The following is a 13,026-nucleotide window of genomic DNA, read 5'->3' as shown; positions in this document are numbered from 1 at the left end:
TAATGTTTGATGTCAGAAACACGATTGTTTAACATATAATCTTAAAGCTTATTATAGTATATCTTGGTTAAATATGAGTGATAATAATATAATTGCTAACAATAGATAATGGGCTCAGTCAATTCCATCCACGGACACACTTAAGTTTCTCATGTTGTTAATGGTTTTGAAGCATCACAACTCCATTATAAATAGTGTTTCACTCTGCTTTCAAAATAAACACATCCATCCACACAAAAAGTACAACAAGACAAAGTTTATCAATAATCAACATGGCTTTGAAGTTTAGTATCATAACGTTGTTTTCATCCCTATTGTTGTTGGCTGCAATCTGCAAAGCTCAACCAGTTACCATTGATATAAAAAAATTTGGAGCACAAAATGGAGATATAACACAAGTAAGTAAGCTGAATTTTTATCGATTATTATTATTATTGTATTTACTTACTTTTTAACTAATTTGTATGTATGGTTTTTCAAGGCTTTCATAAATGCTTGGAAAGAAGCATGTGCAGCAACAAGTAACGTCAAAATTGTGATTCCTAAGGGGACTTACAAGATGAGTGGAGTTGAGGTAAAAGGTCCTTGTAAGGCTCCCATTGAAATTCAGGTTGATGGTACAATTCAAGCACCAGCAGACCCCAGTCAACTTAAGGGGGCTGAGCAATGGGTTACTATTGGATATGTTTCCCATTTCACCTTATCAGGTCATGGTATTTTTGATGGTCAAGGTGCAACTGCCTGGAAACAAAATAAATGTGGATCTAACAAGAGTTGTGCGAGGCGTGCAATGGTAAATTACTTATTTAACATACACACATCCGTAGTTGCCAAATAGAACTTTTAATGAATTAAATTTCTTGTGTGCAGAATCTTGGTTTTAATTTCCTAAATCATTCCATCGTTCGGGACATAACTTCCAAGGACAGTAAATACTTCCATGTCAATGTTTTGTCATGCAATAACTTTACATTTGATGGGTTCAAGGTGAGTGCTCCTCATGATAGCGTCAACACTGATGGGATCCACATTGGTAGATCAAATGATGTGAAAGTTCTTAACACCAAAATTGCTACCGGAGATGATTGTGTGTCGTTAGGTGATGGCAACACTCGTCTAGTTGTCAAAAATGTTGAATGTGGACCGGGACATGGCATCAGTGTTGGAAGCCTTGGGATGTATGATAATGAAGACCCCCTTGATGATTTTCTAGTAAAGAATGTCACTATAAAAAATGCAGATAATGGTGTGAGAATCAAGAGTTGGCCTAGTTCCCCTGTATCAATTACTGTCACTAATATGCGTTTTGAAGATATTACCATGGTTAACGTTTCCAACCCAATCATTATAGACCAAGAATATTGTCCTTGGAATGAGTGCTCTAAAAAGGTATCTAATTCATTTCAATAAACTTAGATATAACTTCATCCATTCCTTTCATTAAACTTTATGATCTCTTTAATCCTCTAATGACATACATGTTATAATCTTCTAATTTGTGTATGCTTGTAATGCTTTAGAGCCCATCCAAAATTCAGATAAGCAAGGTCTTCTTTAAAAACATCAAGGGCACTTCAGCAACTAAGGAAGGGGTGATACTTCTATGCAGCAAAAGTGTACCATGTCAAGGTGTGGAACTTAGTGAAATTAACCTCACATACAATGGAGCTCCCGCAATTGCCGTATGCGCTAATGTCAGTCCTAAAATTTTAGGGAAAGCTCCTACTTGTACAGCTGCAAAATCAATCTTTTAAATTGTGGTTGCAGTACCAATTACGAAGATATTCAACAATTTAATATTGTGGATTTCAATGGGAAAATATGACCAATGTGATCACAAAGACTCCTAAGACCTACAAAATCATGTTGTGGTGACTTTTGTGGTTGCAAACCTAAATATAAAACCTTGGATATGAGGCATTATATTTAAATATTCTTTTGTTTATATTATTTTATTATTTACAGAGAGTGACATCCCTTAAAATGAGGATGAGGGCTTTATGTAGTCCGTAGGGACCTGAGAATAAAACGACTACAAATGGTTGTTATATTATCATAGTTAGTTATATTATAGATATAGGCTTCTATGTTCCAAATATTTTGAGAATGTCTTTCAAATTAAATAAAATTTATGCTAATTACTATTGTCATACAACCTTCTTGTTCTCTTCCACAAAGTGTATATTACAGTACTAGTCATCAAATCAAGCATTGTACGTAAACTGGTCATAAGCATATTTATTTGGGTACATGGTCGTAAGCATTTTGATATAGTAATCATCAAACATAAATAAATTTATGATTAATGTAGTGTCATAATGTTTTGCCCTCGTACTTATCAGCCTCATTCGACACCACTGGAATGTCGGTTTTCAAAATGTGGGCAACCTTTCTCATAGTAAGGAAAAATTGCATCTTATATTGCCAACATTTGAAACATGTCTCGTCAAACTGAAATGGCTTGTTTAGATCATAGCTGTCCGGTCCAATAATATTATCTACAAACGCCATGGAAAGAAAGAGGGAGAAGGTTATTAGAAATGTGTCAGCGGAATATAAGGGGGAGGGAGAGAAAGAGAAGTTGAGAGGTAAACTCCTTGAACTTGTTGCGAATTATAATCAGGGAAGGAGGCCTCTATTTATAGCCTGAGGCCTCCAATGACACTTTCACCAACGACTCTATTACCAACGACTCTATTATAATGGCCGAGATCTCCTCCAACGACTCTTTCCTTATTGCATGTGTGTGTTGACTTGGTCAACACACGATCCAAGCCCAAAATGCCCAAAAAATGAAATAAATTAATTTATAAATAAATACTTTATTAAAAAAAATGTTGGGCCGCAACTTAAGGCTTATAAAGTCCTTCAACTTCCCTCCTCAAAGCAAAGTGGGACTAATGAGTTTTTTCTTTTAACTTCAAAACACCATTCTTTCGACAAATTCCAACAGAACCACTCGGTGGTAACAAGGGAAACAACAAATCCCAAAGCTTCCAAATGACTCACAAAGTTAAGATAACCAAGGTCTCCTTTAAAAACATCAAGGTGACTTCAACAACTAAGGAAGGGGTGATACTTCTATGTAGTAGAAGTGTACCATATCAAGGCGTGGAGCTCAGTGAAATTAACCTCACATACAACAGAGCTCTAGCAATTGCTATATGCGCTAATGTCAACCCTAAAATTTCAGGGAAAACTCCTACTTGTACAGCTGCAAAATCAATCTAGATGTTTTATTTGCAATCAATTCAATGTTTTAACTCATGGTCGCAGTAACAATTGTGAAAATATCCAATACTTTAATATTGTGGATCATTACGGAAATATATGACCAATGTGATCATAAAAACTCTCAAGACCTACAAAACCTCAATGTTGCAATGACAATTGTGGTTGTAGGGCTAAATTTAAAACCTTGGATATGTTGCATTCTACATGATTTTTATTTTTTATATTATTTTATTAGTTGTAGAGATAGTACCTGACATCCCTTAAAATGAGGATGAGGACTTTTTATAGTCTGTAGGTACTAAGAATAAAACGACTAGACTTGGAAAGTGTTTCTCTCATGTGTATCAAAATGGAAATTGTTTCTCTCAAATTTGGTATCCGTCTCCTACCATATCAATGATAAATTCTTAGCGTGGATCAATAATGTCTTTCTTTAGGCTGTAATGAGGTTGGGCTACAAAGATCATTATTTTAAAATATTGAAGTTCCTATGGAGTTGAGAGGTTATGATGTATCTTTTCACTCTCAACATTTCAAACTCATTTTACGATTATCTAAATTTTGTACAATTATTTTATTACCTTTTTCTATCTGTTATTCTTTTTATCTCTCCCATTTTTTAGAAGTTTTGATTTTTTTTATAAGAATGAATGGATATTTAGTACCTCATTATGATTACTATTCAACATTTGATTCACCCGCTCCAACTTGGATGTTACACAATAAATGCTCTCTTAACCTAATAGGAATGATAATTCTCAATAGGAGAGAAAAGGATAAATCATGAAGGGATATTATTAAATTTGGCCTAATCGGGTTGTCATGATATAAACTAGATTGATTATTTCAATGCATCACATTTACCAAGACAATTAGAGACACAAATAAACTCAAAAGTTCTAACAAAGTGCGAGCTAACATAATTTCATGAGTCTTCACTCATGCAGTACATTAATCACACAACAGTCACACATAACAAATGGTTGCACAAACTAGCAAGTTTAATCATAGACAACGACACAACTTATTGTCCTATTTTCTTTCATGTTTAGTTATGCAAAGTGATAGAACAAGAACAAAGTTAACATGTTGGTTGACTCAAACAATTTTCATAGCACATAAATGAGTAGTCTAACATAATGCATGCATTAATACTACAATTTATTAAAGATAAGTAAAAATAGAAAATAAAAAACAAAAAAAAATATGATAGAAATGTAAATTATTCACACTGATCGAGACAAAAGTAGTTGTCCCTGCCTACGAGGTCATCTCCAAGTATTCTAGTTAGGTATTGTGTATCAACCTCTCTCTATCCTCATGTTGTGCACCACAGCCACTAAAGTTCATCCCCACCGGGTAAGTTGGATTGTCCCCATGCCAAGCAATATGAGCATAAGTGTATTTGGTAACTCTCATTCTTCAATCATATGACATTTTCCAATATGAAAAACAAACAAAACAACTACAGAAAAATATTGAAAGTAGTTGCTAAAATGAAATAAATAAGAAAGTATTAGTAAAACTGGAATGTCTCCCAACAAGTATTTTTTTAATGTCATTAGCTTAACAGATCATGTGACCTCAAAGATTATACAGTTGGATAAGACAGATGAACACAATATTTGACTGGTTATACCATTTTTAACATTGTATCCCACTTTTTCGAACATGAGTCAATAGGGACTCTATTCTCATTTTATTTTCTATTATTTGGCCATGAATTATGATTCACACTTTCTTTATTTTTTTATATTTTTTTCATTAACTTCTATTATTTCTTTTTTCTCTTTTTATTCTTATCACTCAATGATTTCTTCTCACCTATCATTTCCTCTCTTTCCTCACTAGCTTTTTATTTTTCAATAATTCCTTGCTCATGGGCTATATGTGTAAATGCAAACATGCAAAAATGAGCAAATTTTATATGTAAGCATGCATCATATAGATTTTGATAAAGGCAAAGGTTGATGAAGATAGAGTTTGATAAAGACAAAGATCAACAACAAAGATTGATGAAGAAAAAAGAGTAACAACAAAGTCAATGACAAATGTTGTATATCAAGGAAAAGTTTGAAGGCGTGAACAAATCAACAAACAACAAAGTCAAAAGTCAAAATTCAAGTTCACTTAAGCTCAAACATTCAAGAAGATCTAAAGGCTTAGTGTTTTTATATCTTTATTAGGTCTTAAGATGTTTGTTTAGAAAGAGTCTAGGTTAGGATGAACCTTAATGGAAGTCTCAGAACATAAAATCGATCATAACTAAAATGAGACTTACACACATACATATATGATTTTCATACACATGCATAAATACATGATCATAAGATTTTGATGCATTTAAAACAGTTTTCAAATCATACATCATTCATAGTCATGCATCATATTTCTACAAATCATGTAGGAGGTTTTTATCACATTGAAATATCTGTTTTCGAAAACCCGTTAATCGATTAAGCAATGAAAAATTGGGAACCCATTAATCGATTAAGTGTGGATTTAATCGATTAATGTTAGTTACAGTTTCTAGTTTCTTGAATTTTAAAGAATCAATAATCGATTAAATGGAGTATAATCGATTACCTGCACCAGAAAACAGAATTGTATATTAGCCCAAGTTTTTTTCCATTTTGCTCAGAACAAACAATAATGCACAACATTTTGATTACACATATTTCCGAAAATCACATTTCACATACACATTCATATCAAAAGAGAGATTTTCAAAGTGTTGTTGAAAAAGAGAGAAAATGGATAATCTTTATGACTCTTTAGAAAAAATTTCAAAGAAGCATAATTGTCAAATCTTGCAAAGAAACCTTGCACTTCACATTTCTATATTTTGAGTTTGTGAGAATTGTAGAAGGATTCTTAGATTCTGGAATAGTGTATATGCAGCACACTTAGGTGCAACAACTTGTTAAGTATACACATTGGCATAAAAATATAATCTTGGTGTGTTTAGTATCACCATTGATTGAGGAAAAGTTTGAGAAAATCCTAGCTGCAGTTAGGTAGTTATCTTCACCGCTTATACATAGGTCTTGAAGAGAAGAAAGAATGAGATAGGATAAATTGTGAGTATGTGAGGTATATGAAATAGGCAGGAGAATGTTAAGTCACATTGCTTGGCTTAGAGTGCAAGAAATGAGCGCTTGTAGGTAGGGGTATAAAAATTTGGTTCGGTTTTTTATACAACTTAGTGACCGAACCGAATACAAAGATATGGTTCGGTTCTACTCGATGAACCACAAATTTTATTTAAGAAACGAACTCAACCAAACAGTTCATTAATGGTTAAGTTCGGTTCGGTTTTGTAGTTTTTCAACTTATTTAAAATATCCTTTAAGAAATAATTGAACAATATTTGTAAAGTATAGAGTCAACTAAATGAATACTAAACACATCAATAATAAAGTATTAAATAATAATTCAATACTCTTTCTAGTAAAACAATAATAATTCAACAACTCAGCACACTACAAACTTAAAATATTAGTCCAAAAAATCTTCGACAATATGGAACAAAATTTAAGAACGACAAACTTGGTATCAATTCTTTAGTCCAACAGTAACACATACTAATCCACATGATCAGTAATATCCTCAATTTCTTTCTCTATTTTCTTTTAGTTCTTTAATTTCTTTATTTAATTAATTTCATCCCTGGATAGTGAAACAATGTACACTAGTTTTTTAGTTTTTTTCTATCTTCTCAATGGATAGTAGAGATAATACGTTTTTAGGTTTGTTTACAAATTTATCTTTTCTATTTGCCTCTTATTTATAGCCTATTATATGTATTACTAATCCAAAATTCTTAATCTTATTTTATCTCCTAACTTTAAATCATAACCATCCAAATATTAAAAAAATTAATATGTGGTTCGATTATGTTCAAACGGTTCCAAAATTTCCAAAACCGTGAATCGAACCAAACTTAAATGGTTCCAAATAAATAATCTGAACCGAACCGAACTGCGAAACCGAACTAAACTGTATTTTGTAGTTCAGTTCGGTTCCTTCGTTTCGTGGTTTAAACTGGAACCACTTACACTCCTACTTGAAGTGTGTTTATAAGTACATTGGTTTCAATTACATAGTAAAGAACAATCTCTCAAAATCATAAGGGTGACCTGGATGTAGTTTTCACATGGCCAAGCAAACGAACCAGGATAGAATTTGTGTCTCATTCTTATAAACCCTTAACTTTTTACATTTACATATTACTTGATGTACATAACTTCATATGCATATTTTCTGAGTTATTTTCATATTTTGTTATGTGCATTTACTAGCTTAATCATATGTAAGAGTGCATATAAGTTTAATTGAATCTTGGTAATCTTAGAGATCAAAGTAAATTGTTTTTCAAAGAACAAGAACTGAATAATCAATTAGGTTCTTCAGATAATCGATTATATGCAGAAGTAATTACTCATTTAAGTCATTAGTTAATCTTCTAAGTAGCGATAAAAATTGTAAAAAAATTGTTATTCGAGCAACGGTAATTGTATACTATATCACCTATTCATCCCCCGTAGGTGAAGTATACAACCCTATGAGACCCAACAATATGGTCATCAACATCATAGCCAACCATCTTGCCACCTCTTGTTGTGATGGTGTTGCACTTTTCCTTTGGATTTGGTTCAATGCTAGCTTTGGATGTGCCTCGTTGACATTTTGTCAATAACTTGGCTAGTTGTCCAACCTAAACCTCCAAGATTTTTATAGATGCATTTGTATTTTTCTGATTTGCCCTAGTTATGTGCATGAATTAGTTTAGATTATATTCTATCTTGGAATATTTATCATGTTGTGGAGGTTGTTACCTCAGTATGACATTTGTCTATTTGAAGGTCTTGTATCATGCCCCATGGTTTTGTGTATTTTTGGTTGTCTTCCCTAAGATAATTGTTTTGATACTATTGGTTATGACTGTACTGACTTTCCATGTATTGCACTTCCTCCTCGTATGAGATTGGAGGCACAATAGTTGGTTGGGTGGCCTTGATAGCAAACTTCATATCTCAGAAGTTGTTGGTTAGTTGTAGATTCTTGCATCTCTCTTATTTGTTTTAGAAGGTTCTCAATATGCTTAGTTAGCTCTTCTATTTGTTGAGTTAATATTTTATTCTGAGTCAGCAATGGACTTTTAGTGCCCAATTCCAATACTCCTCATTTTGGTGGATTTCCTCTCCCATGTCGACATTTTTTATCATAATGGTCATTGCTTCAATGGTCATTATGGATTCTTCATAACTTTTCCCCACCAATGAACTGTGTGTTGTAGCATCCATGATCAATTTGTGTTGTTGTTATATTCCATTGCGGAAAATATGAATTTCTATTAGCTTGTCAAAGACATGATTGAGACACTTTCTTAGTAATGATTCATACATTTCCCATACATCATACAATGATTCATTTTCCCCTTGAGTGAATACCGAGATTTCTATTTTGACCTCCATTTATTTGGAATGACATAAAAATCTAATTAGAAATTTCCCTTCTAGTTGATTCTAGTTTACAGTTCTTTTAGCAGGTTGATTTAGTAACCATTCTTTCACTTTGCCGATCAAAGAGAGCATGAACAACATCATAAATATAGCTTCCTCCTCATCTTCTGAAGCTCCCATAGTTCCACACAAGTCATAGAAATTGACCAGATGAGCATGTGGATCTTCATTCAAATCATGTGAATGTGTTCGCATAGATGAGTTGAAAAATTCCTATCTTAATCTTTGGTTTTCTAGAATTTTGGGGTCCTATATCAATGTTTTGGAATTGTCTTAGACGATTATGTCCAGCAACCCCAAATGGCCTCCTATGTTTGTTGTTGTTGTTATCTTCCCAGTGAACAATTTCAGCCATGGTTCCTCTCACATTTTACCTTGTATAAAAAATTAATACTACCAAAAATAGAGTATGTGATCCAGAGAATAAAATAAGATGAAATAAACAAAAAATTTAAAATACCCAATAAAATAGATTTTTCTAAAAAATAAATATCTAGATGCAAGTCCTCGACAACACCGTGACTTTACTAATCATCAAATTCATTGTTATTCTAACTAAGTAGGTTGTCAAAACAACTCTAAAGAGTTATCTTATCCATGATAGCTTGCTTAATATTAAATTGTTTAGCAAACCTACTTAAATGGGGTGAATAAGGGTTTTGTTTGGAAGATTTAATTAACAAAACTAAAATTAAAGCAAGAATAAAAGTTGACGAGTTTAAATTGAACGATGAAGAACAAAATATTAGACTTCACTAATAAATGTCTTTTATCCAATATATAATGACATAATAAAGATAATTGTTCATATGAATTACTTCTCAGCTATTCTTATTTATTTACCAATTTCTTGCTTAAACAAATCAATAATTGAATTAATCAATTTTCAGTTACTTCACAAATCAATCATAATAAATTGTGTGTTATAATGACTAGTTTAATTAATTAGATTCCTAAAATTAACATGTTACAAGATGACATATATACTATATGTCTAGTTTAAACATGAAATTTTCATCAAACATATTCAAACCTTAAACCATACATTGGGTGATCAAGCCAGACAAGCATTAGAAAAAAGAGTAGACAAGAAAAACAGTGTAATAATATTAAAACATAAAGTCATATTAGATACATCGGGTTTAAATAGTTACATCTTGTCCTACACAAAAAATGGGTTTAGCTCCTTATTCCCATGGAAACTATAGCCTTGAGTGTGGTTGATATTCTTCTTCTAAGCAAGGTTGTGAATAGTTGGTTGGCGTTTCAATCCTACGGTTTTGTTGTGATTACAACTCCTAGTTCCATGTTTATCCTAATTTCATTATAGTATATCTTCAAAGATTCTGATTAGATTTTTCTTCTGTGTCCGTATTTATCATCTTTTTAGGTGATATATCTCTGAAGATTCTCTTTAGAATTATATTATGCTTCCACATTTATCCTCTTTTTAGTTAGTATATCTTGAATGACATACAAAATGATATCATAGAATTTGACCACTTTTTAACTCAAAGCATAGTATGAATGACATTTATATAAAATTTTAGGGTCAAAAAGTGTTCAATTATTTTTATTCTCTAAGTTAATTTTTGCACTTAACAAAACATGAAGAAAATTATAGATGGTTGAATTTTAGAGGTGGCAAAATTATCTACAATCCACAATTCATCCAAATTAAATCTATCCAAATTCATCCACAGCTAATAGATTTAAATGAATATAATCTAATGGATAGTGTTGATAATAGATGAATTCAAATTCATTCATTATATCTGATGGATATCCATGGATATATCCATTTGGTTGGATATCCAATCCATCCAAAAATAAAACAATTATTTTCTTTGCATTTTCACTTTCATTTAATATTTAATAAAACTAAATTCAAGCAAATCTATTTATGATTCTCACTCTCACTTTTAATATTTTATTAAATTGATATCAATTGTAGGAAATGTGTATCTAGTTAATATTAAAATTTTATTCTCAAGCACATACCATATAGATGTATGATAAAAATGTATATACTGACCAATGTATGAGTTTTATACACTCTCATTGCATCATATAGTGATTATGTATAAATCTTTACACTGACAGTGCATAGCTATTACACTCTAAAAATATTTTTTAAATATCTTACATGTAGAACCTTAAACAGCACATGCTCATAGAATTTTGAAAAAAATATATCTCTATAAAAGTTCAAAAAATCACTTTTAAAAAATGGATTTCTAAATGATTTTAGAAGTGTTTTTTAGAATGTGATTTTAAAAAATGTTTAGTTGAAATAACTGTTTTTAAAATAATAATTTTCTTCAATAGATTTTTTTTGTTCCACTAAAAAAATCAAATGGATTGGATATTCATCCATCCAAATCCATGAAAAGGGAGTCATGGATAAATTGGATGGATTGGAATCAATTGGATATGGATGGATTGGATAAATTCAAATGTAGTTTAAATCGATTTATATAGATTAAAGGATAGTTTAATTAATTAAATTCCTAGAATTAACATGTTTCAAGATGACATACTCTATGTCTAGTTTAAACATGAAATGTTCATCACACATATTCAAACCTTAAACCATGTATTGGGTGATCAAGTCACACCAGCATTAGAAACAAGAATAGACAAGAAAAACAGTGGAATAATATTAAAACAATAACTTAACTTAGCATTGCCCCATCACTTGGAACCCTTAAAAGAAATTCACAAACCCAAGCACCACATTGGAGTAGCCTACAAAGTGGTCATTTTTGGTCTAAAGAAGAATACCATAGTTTGAAGAGGTCCAAATCAAAACACAAGGTTAATTAGCCATGGTGAATTATTCCAATGTCAAACCCCAGAGTTCCAAGAGCGAAGGTAATAAGTTGCATCACTGAATATGGGTAAACTCATGCAAGGCCTAATGCTTCAATGTTCGATGAAGTATGGTTGATGTCCCCATCCAACCCAACCCACCAGAAGAATACTTACTATCTCTGAGGCGGTGGAATCATTAGGGAGGTAGGTCTTTGATATGGAGGCTTCATGTGTTGGAAGGTTTTCGTGGTGCATTGAGAATGCAACATTGGAACGTAACAAGGGAAAGTAGGAGAATAAGGAAGAGATAGAGAATATGCATGCATGGTGAGATAGAGATATATAAAAAGAGACAGAAAGAGAGATTTTGAATCTTGTCATGAGATGAGTGTAATGCTTCATTATGAATGTCTACACAAGTTGAAGGAGCAGATATATGTATACATACATGTTTATGAAAAGAAAAAATAAATGTAGTGATTTGGAGAGACCCAAAAAATGAATTGAATTTTATCTCAACCCAAAGGGTCAATGGGAAATAGGAAGTTAGTTGTGTCTTCACTTGACTAAGAAGATATATAGTTATTTCAATTCCAATAAAGATGGGATATGAATTAGTAATAATGATAATAATTAAAAAATGTTTTATAAAATAAAATGTGAATTAGTACCCTCACCACCTTCTCTTTCTCTTCTCTTTCATTATCTATGATATATCTATTCAATAAGTATTATTTCAGTGGTCAATTGTAGTATGTAGCCTTTTCTTAACCACACAAGATTAATGTTTGATGTCAGAAACACGATTGTTTAACATATAATCTTAAAGCTTATTATAGTATATCTTGGTTAAATATGAGTGATAATAATATAATTGCTAACAATAGATAATGGGCTCAGTCAATTCCATCCACGGACACACTTAAGTTTCTCATGTTGTTAATGGTTTTGAAGCATCACAACTCCATTATAAATAGTGTTTCACTCTGCTTTCAAAATAAACACATCCATCCACACAAAAAGTACAACAAGACAAAGTTTATCAATAATCAACATGGCTTTGAAGTTTAGTATCGTAACATTGTTTTCATTCATCTTGTTGTTGGCTGCGATCTACAAAGCTCAATCAGTTACCATTGATATAAAAAAATTTGGAGCACAAAATGGAGATATAACACAAGTAACTAAGCTGAATTTTTATCGATTATTATTATTGTATTTACTTATTTTTTAACTAATTTGTATGTATGGTCTTCCAAGGCTTTCATAAATGCTTGGAAAGAAGCATGTGCAGCAACAAGTAACGTCAAAATTGTGATTCCTAAGGGGACNTTATTGTATTTACTTACTTTTTAACTAATTTGTATGTATGGTTTTTCAAGGCTTTCATAAATGCTTGGAAAGAAGCATGTGCAGCAACAAGTAACGTCAAAATTGTGATTCCTAAGGGGAC

General features: G+C 31.7%; 1 protein-coding gene across 2 annotated transcripts in view; it reads left to right on the top strand.

The window, feature by feature from the left end:
* LOC109359960 (polygalacturonase-like) overlaps nucleotides 233-13,026 on the top strand; it is a 13,780-nt gene continuing 986 nt past the window's right edge. Inside the window, exons 1-4 of one of the 2 annotated variants that reach the window (XM_019604658.1) lie at nucleotides 233-398; nucleotides 482-793; nucleotides 871-1,389; nucleotides 1,521-1,828. In XM_019604658.1, the coding sequence (XP_019460203.1) occupies nucleotides 273-398; nucleotides 482-793; nucleotides 871-1,389; nucleotides 1,521-1,754 (1,191 nt within the window). In that variant the 5' untranslated portion in view covers nucleotides 233-272 and the 3' untranslated portion in view covers nucleotides 1,755-1,828. Of the gene's footprint in view, nucleotides 399-481; nucleotides 794-870; nucleotides 1,390-1,520; nucleotides 1,829-13,026 lie in introns of those variants that run through there. The other variant, XM_019604657.1, reaches the window with a different exon arrangement.

Source organism: Lupinus angustifolius, chromosome LG11 (assembly GCF_001865875.1).
Source record: "Lupinus angustifolius cultivar Tanjil chromosome LG11, LupAngTanjil_v1.0, whole genome shotgun sequence".
Lineage (NCBI taxonomy): Eukaryota > Viridiplantae > Streptophyta > Magnoliopsida > Fabales > Fabaceae > Lupinus > Lupinus angustifolius.
Note: the sequence above shows the minus strand (reverse complement) of the source record. Positions and strands in the feature narration are given on the sequence as shown.